Source organism: Conger conger, chromosome 7 (assembly GCF_963514075.1).
Source record: "Conger conger chromosome 7, fConCon1.1, whole genome shotgun sequence".
Classification (NCBI taxonomy): Eukaryota; Metazoa; Chordata; class Actinopteri; order Anguilliformes; family Congridae; genus Conger; species Conger conger.
The window spans coordinates 28,645,352-28,652,560 of NC_083766.1; the positions used below are offsets into that span (position 1 = coordinate 28,645,352).

Consider the following 7,209-nt stretch of genomic DNA (forward strand, 5'->3'; position numbering starts at 1 on the left):
CTGACCATAAGATTCACTAGAACTGATTCAATTTATAATCAATTTAATTTTGCTTTTGACACATTTTTAGTTTTGTCGAACCCCTTGTTAACTTTTAAGATGCATGTACCTGCGTAAAGTCTGTACATTACACATGTTTTCAATATAAAACTGTTGAGCAATAGGGGTGATAATGTCACTCCAATGTTTCCTTCAGATCTATTTAGTCATAACGTCAGGGGAAAACATATTTAATTAACATTCAAGTTTACTGCTCAGCTATGCCACCCCTATTATCACCTCCCTCCACTGCCTACTCATGACTTCAGAAGATGATCACCATGCTCACCCCCCCCCCCCCCATGATCACCCCCCCCCTCTCTCTCTCTCTCTCTTTACAGCTCTTTACAGTGATGAGGGGGAAATTCATGTTAGAGATGTTCTTCTGCATGCTAATGTTGTATTTGTGTAGTTATTTGCATTACTGTCACCTTCCAGTCAACTTTTACCAGCCTAACCATTCACCTCTGACCTCTCTTATTAGCAAGACACTTCTGTCTGCAGAACTACCGCTCACTGGATGTTTTTTGCACCAATCTCTGCAAAGTCTAGAGACTGTTGTGCGTGAAAATCCAAAGAGATCAGCAGTTTCTGAAATACTCAAACTGCCCTGTCTGGCACCAACAATCATTCCACAAGTTTTCCCAGGAGGTCTCCCATGCAAGTACTAACCAAGCCCACACCTGTGTAGCTTCAGCTAGTTGGCAGAAGCAGGGTGCATGGTGGTGTGGCTTTTGTAATACAAATGGTTTGTTAGACTAATGTTATACCTATCGTGACATTGAAAACACATGTAATGGGCCTCCCTGGTAATACCTCATTGTAATTTGATCAAAAGAACATTCAACAGTGACACCTGGTGGTAACAAGCAACATTGGTATTAACTGTACAGAGAGAGAAGCCAGTATGCCCGCTCAGTAGTACTGAATGCTAAATCTGATCACTGAACACACATAAACTGATGTTAACATTAATTAAAAAACTGGATAATTTCTGCCATGGTACAGATAACATAATGGCCTTTTATCTATACCATTATGTCAGCTATTTAAAAAATTGCTACAGTTTGGAATGACTAGCCAGTTGCTAAATAATCAATTATTTATCAATATATGTGCAGGCCTAATATTAACATATTTCTGTAAATCCCTGGATTGTGCATCATCCTCAACAAATGTTTGGTGATCTAGCCTAAAGAGCCTACAGTGCCAGAATTATGTTCTTGTCCCAGCCCAATTGTATGACTGATTTACAGAACAGCAAGTGCTGCCCTAGTGTATGAAGCCATTAACTGTTCTCAACACAGTAAACAGTGTGTGATGGTAACAATGTTAACCTGATCACCTGACTCTTGTAAGAGGTTTCAGTGCAGGCAGCACAGTGATGTCCTGATTACTGTACTCTTGCCGCTGATTTCACTACAAGTACTGTGCTGCTCTGGAGTTGCTGCTGATATCTGTTTAGCCATTTAGCTGACATGCAGAGCTGATTAGACATCACTACTTTACAACAAATGCCAATGACAGTGAATAATGTTCATAGTGCATAGTGCTTGTGATATTTATGCTTGCATTTGCCTAAACCACACTTAAATATTCATACTCTACTAGATACTAGCACATATTATGGATTAATAACTTCTATTAATATAACTTCACCTGACTACTTCAAAGTAGTCAGGACATAACTTCCTATTTTAGACCATCGTTTCTTATTTCTTAATAGTCCATGTTATTAACTTTACAGATTGTAGAAAACATAGAAAGTTCAACTCAAGGGGCGACATTGGCTCAGGTGGTAAGAGCAGTTGTCTGGCAATCGGAGGGTCCCCGGCTCGATCCCCCTCCCGGGCTGTGTCAAAGTGCAAGCCACCTAACCCCAAAATGCTCCTGACGGGCTGGTTGGTGCCTTGCATGGCAGCCAATCACCGTGGGTGTGTGAATGGGTGAATGGGTGAATGAGAAGCATCAATTGTACAGCGCTTTGGATAAAGGCGCTATATAAATGCCAGCCATTTACCAACTCGGAGAATGACATTTTCTCGTAGCTCTTCTTAGGATCCACTCGGGGGCGCGCTAGTTCGAGCTCCGTATCCGCTCCGACCAATTGTAACCTTTGCTCTTTCCAATAATTCTCTCTCTTCCGCCACCGCCATTGTGGTGATAGGGTTGTTGGTTCGAAATGGTAAGAAAGTATCATCAAACATCCTTTTCTATCGGGACTTGAGTTATTAAAAGTCTGGGGGCACATGAAAGACGAACAGTAATTATATCAGTGGCCTAATTTTTGAAACACAGATGATTAATAATTTAGCGGAAAATGTGTATGGAGACGTAGCAGTCTGGCTAAGGAAACGAAGCAAGTAGCCTACTCAACAAGCAGATCAGGTCCCGTGCTGGTGGCTTCTGAAATGTATACGCGATTCCAATATTTCGGTTTTCTTTGTATATTGAATTTGGTATCTGGTTTTGTAGTTATTTTCGCTCATAAGGCTTGTCTCGTCTGCTAGCGTTAGCTAAACGTGTGTCACTAATTTCTCGTTCTGCTATGTGCTTTGCAGTCGTCCCACAAGACTTTCCGAATCAAGCGCTTTCTCGCGAAAAAGCAGAAGCAAAACAGACCAATCCCACAGTGGATCCGCATGAAAACTGGCAACAAGATCAGGTAAGACCTAGTGTGCGATACTTGACAATTGCTCTTTGGAAACTCATTCGGATAGGGTTGCCTAAGTTATGTCCTTGTGCAAATATGGTGTCAGTCCCACAACGTTCCTTTAATATTGACGTATGTGTATTATAATATGAAAGGAAATTTGATTAGTACTGCGTATAAACTAAACTGTAGTACAATAAGAAAAACATTGTTTAACCGGACAATAGTCTGATGTCTACAAGCAGCTCAGTAAGATGAATCGCATGTTCCTGCGTGACTTTTTAAAGGCTATGCGTGATTGGTTGGAGGAGTTTACTACTGTAATTATCCCAAATGGCTGCTTAGTAAAGGAGCTCTTTCGTGGTTCAGTCTGATGCAGGTTAGTCTCCTTGTCTCCAGGTTGAGCCTTATTTGCCCATTGTGACCCAGACTACATGAGTGGTAGGGGTGGATTTAAGTGAGCCAGGTCTCTGCATTATCTGTATTGGCTCCTCCAAGTGACATGCCATAATGAGCATAAATCAGAAGTTGACTGAAGCAACTTGCTTATACCACCTCAGAACCAATTGTGTAACACAACGGGTTAGCTGGAAAAATCACACTGGGCATTGTTTTGGCAAGGTGGACAGGACATCCATATGAAAATTATTTGGCTAACATTGGTCTGTTCAAGAAATGAATAGCCTCCCAAGTCAGGCTCATTATGTATGAGTGACTGGTATCTCACTCCAGTATGAAAACAGGGATTGCTGTACAAAGGAACCAGTGGGAGTGTGTTTTTCCCCTCCAAGTTTAGGATGTCCAATCGTGAATCGGCAATCTTTACTTTGTTGTTGAGTCAGGAGAACAGACACGCATGTTCTCTGCTCTGCGCATGCAGTGCTAAGCAGCGATTCTCATTACACTGCCGGCCGCAAGTTGGGTTTGTATAGAGATGAGGAAGGAGGACACTCCTTATCAGGGGCTCCTACAAGCACCCAATCACCTGGCTATGCTGGGGTCACAAGAGAATGAGATGACTTGACCCTCTCTAAGCCCAGACAAGGCTACTGCTTGTTACACGTCACTCTGGTCACTCTGGTGATTCTGGCCATGTTTCAAACTGGCAGTCGGGATTTAATCCCCGACCATGTTATTGTGTCAGGTTAGGTGTACTCCTGCCGTTGCTCTTGACTACGGCACTGGCTTTGCAGTTTGTGGTGCTGCACTGTGGCTGCCCACTGCTCCTAGGTAACTAGGTAAAATGGATGCATTTTATTGTCTTAGAAGGTATTGACATTAAAGTGTAACCTCTAATAAATCATTGGGATCTATATTTTGGTGCTTTCAGTCAGTGCCAGGCCCTTGTGTGGTCTAATAAATAAGTTTCTATTTTGGATTATGTGAATTTTCCAAATGCCATGAAGAAAATGAAAATGATTATGTAAAGACTAAGACCATCTTGAGTGTTGGTTTTAAAAACATGATCTTGTATGTACTATATAGTGGCAGTTCTGTAAGATTCAGATTGGGATTGAGTTATGAGAATACTTATGTACAAGGGGGCTGTGCTGAATTACATTCTTCGCAGTTAGGGATCCAAGCAGGAAACTTGACAATTATGTGGGTTTTTATTTATTTATTTATTATTCATGGAGGTTAAATTCTGGCCTGAGGTTCTGTATTGAATGTTGAGCTCAAAAGCCAATTTGTGTTTTCCTCAGGTACAACTCCAAGAGGAGACACTGGAGGAGAACTAAACTGGGTCTGTAAACCCCCGGTTCCCCCTCCAATGGACCCTGTACCTCACCATCTGCTTCCCGCACCAGAGACATCTCACCTGCAACAGCTGTCTGTTCTGGACGCCCGCCATACTGTTCATACATCAGGCTGTTCATACATTCGCAATAAAAGTGAGATTCAGTGAAACAATGGGTGTGTGTTCATTTATGATACTGTTCAGGTGTACGTAGTGGTATAAAAGCGGTGCTGCAGAGGTAGATGAAGGTAGCTGCATGTCAGTAAAATGTGTTCAGTGTAAATAATACCTCGCAAGATATTGGAAAAAATATATAGTTTGGCAGACAAACCTATCCTTAGCAACTTATATAATGGTGACACACAAGTGGGTTCAGTCTGATCTATATGAGCGTTAGTGCCCCACCTGGCTAAGAACCTTCCAAACCTGCTAGTGACGGGGGCGACATTGCTTAGGCACTGGTGCATAACTGATCCAAAACAGGAACCACTGCATGCAAAATGCATGCAGAATACGTCCATAATGAGCCTGAAGAAGAGGAACCTATCGGCATAAAAATATACCCTAATGCCTAATCTGAAACACAATCATTTAATGTTTTATTTGGGGGTAAACAATGAAATGTGGATCATTGCCTGATCTAGCAAATCCTGACACATTCAGCCAATGTTTTCACTGCTGACTTTAATCTAGTAGCCAAAAATGATGCATTTCATTTGTACATTTTATGGTACCTGATTCATTTTATGTATATTTATGTATATTTTACTTGTACCAAACGTCAGACTGATCATCTGTTTGGATCTAGATCTGAATATTTTTGTAACTACAACTAGTCTGGGATTTAGCTCAGATACTTGTAAGTCCCGATGGCTAGCTCAGATACTTGTAAGTGCCATGACAAGATAAATGAAAGAGAATGAATCATTGTATCCAAAAGCCTTCAATATAGGTTATTTACTGATGAAAGCACCAGCATCGGGAACAGTTCTGTCAGTTCTGTCTGGCCTACAGTTGTCCTTATTGAGACCCCCGGAGCTGGACAGCATGACATGAGCAAAATTATGTTCCTCTTTGGTTTTTTTGAGAGGATTACAAAACAGGATGTATTAGGCCTACCAAATAGGGCTATGCTTTTCCCCAAAAAATAACGATACACCTTCTATTTTAAGCAGGTTAAAAAAATAATTGGACTTAATGTATCGCCCTTCTATGGGTAATAATGAATCTTTTTCGCATTGAATCGATACAAACAACACAATGTTTTATTAATAGAATGTTATTTAGGAGTTAATATTGACTGTGTTTCTCTGTTGTTTATGTCCAATATTGCATAAAGTAAGCGATAAGCCTTCTCACAAACCCACAAAGTTGGCTTCTTTGAACAGGACGGCGCTCTTTTCCGTATTGGACCCCTTGGAGGTAATGCGCAGCAGAAGCGCTGTTGTTATTTGCGTTCTCATATCCATGGGCTCTGCCGCCTTCATCGTTCATAGCTCCAAGTAGCTCCTTTATCTCAGCCGAAGCGTTTGTCCGGAGATACTGCCATGCTCTGCGTCCACTGTAGTCCATATCGTCCACACTTGCGCAAAACGCACCCACCAGAATCTTAACCACCATGTACTGACCATGCATTACCGCAACATGAAGTGGCGTGTAACCACCACTGGCCTTTATGTTAATATCAACTGCTAATCCTTGCTTCTCCGCATGCCTCAAAAGCTGTATTAGAGTCTCGTGTTTTCCATATTTTGACAGCCAGTGAAGAACAGTGAAACCAGTTACAAAATCTTTTTTGGTCAACAAACTGGAATCAATCGACAGATAACCCACAATGATGTCAAAGTTTCCATCCACCACGGACAGCATCCAGGCGTGTTCTGTCGGGTCCAGCGCCCAAAATGTGCGGATATTAGCACTTTCTTCTGACGCCTGTGGGATGCCATCGCTGTCAAGGTCCTTTGAATATGCGCTAGCGATATCAGAAGTCAGAAATATGCTACTGAGGCCGGTTTTGGTCAACAACAGCTCCTTTAAGTATTTTTTCCGCATGCCTGGGGTGAGTGACCCTTTGTCAAGTGCCGGGGCAGACAGTTTTCGTGGAACACCAGGAGAGTTGGTTGTGCCAATACACATGTCGCCTGTCGTGTGTTGCTTCTGCAGTCTGTACCTTCGCACTGAAGCTGGAAGCGGAGCGGGTATCGCTGCGGTCGCGGTGTTGGACATAGGCTGTTCCAGGATGGCATTACAGTCCCCTGACGATTTGAGTCCGGATGAGTAGTGAGAGCCTTTCTTCGATGTATCGCATTTAAATCCGTCCACATTCTTAGCCGACGCCAGTGCGTTATCAGATTGTGAATGACCTCCGCACGTCATATCGGTTGATTCAGAGATTCCCTCGTGACTGTACATGGTGGGTAGTTTTTCTTCCTAATTTGTTTTGGCGTTTTCCTGTAATAATAATAAAAAAAGAAAATATACTAGGCCCATGTTAGCCCATTGGAGCGCAAATGTAAAATTCCCACTTATACAATTCCCATGTAAAATGCTACTAGGCATTACAGTTTATACTTTCACACAAATCATTATTTTTAATAGAAATAAAGACACACCCAACACAATATCAATCAGAGTACTTACTGTTATAAGCTTAACACCGTGTGGTAGCTGGCCGCTGCTATTCAGTGGAAAAGATCATGGGCAGGCTGTTTTGCTTTCGAACCATTCTTCAAACATATGCAGCGCTTTGAGCAGTTATTCTTTCCCTTTTGGCACCCCC

The 7,209-nt window shown here is 42.1% G+C and overlaps 2 protein-coding genes across 2 annotated transcripts; one reads left to right on the forward strand and one right to left on the reverse strand.

Annotated features, from left to right (window-relative positions):
* Positions 1 to 2,161: 2,161 nt before the first annotated feature.
* On the forward strand, positions 2,162 to 4,603 carry LOC133132263 (large ribosomal subunit protein eL39). Its single transcript, XM_061247596.1, has 3 exons — positions 2,162 to 2,224; positions 2,601 to 2,704; positions 4,396 to 4,603. Exons 1-3 carry the CDS (start codon positions 2,222 to 2,224, stop codon positions 4,442 to 4,444), a joined length of 156 nt encoding a protein of 51 aa, XP_061103580.1. The 5' UTR covers positions 2,162 to 2,221; the 3' UTR covers positions 4,445 to 4,603.
* A 769-nt stretch (positions 4,604 to 5,372) lies between these two features.
* LOC133132247 (ankyrin repeat domain-containing protein SOWAHD-like) lies at positions 5,373 to 7,209 on the reverse strand. The gene is made up of 2 exons (XM_061247577.1): positions 7,071 to 7,209; positions 5,373 to 6,881 (listed from the first exon to the last, which is right to left on the reverse strand). The coding sequence occupies exon 2, from the start codon at positions 6,840 to 6,842 to the stop codon at positions 5,748 to 5,750; it is 1,095 nt and encodes a 364-aa protein (XP_061103561.1). The 5' UTR covers positions 6,843 to 6,881; positions 7,071 to 7,209; the 3' UTR covers positions 5,373 to 5,747.

Excerpts from the sequence above, each read along its gene's own strand:
- LOC133132263 (XM_061247596.1), top strand. Across the intron at positions 2,705-4,395 it reads AAAACTGGCAACAAGATCAG|GTACAACTCCAAGAGGAGAC; the intron begins GTAAGACCTAGT and ends TGTTTTCCTCAG.
- LOC133132247 (XM_061247577.1), bottom strand. The coding sequence starts at position 6,842 with ATGTACAGTCACGAGGGAATCTCTGAATCAACCGATATGACGTGCGGA.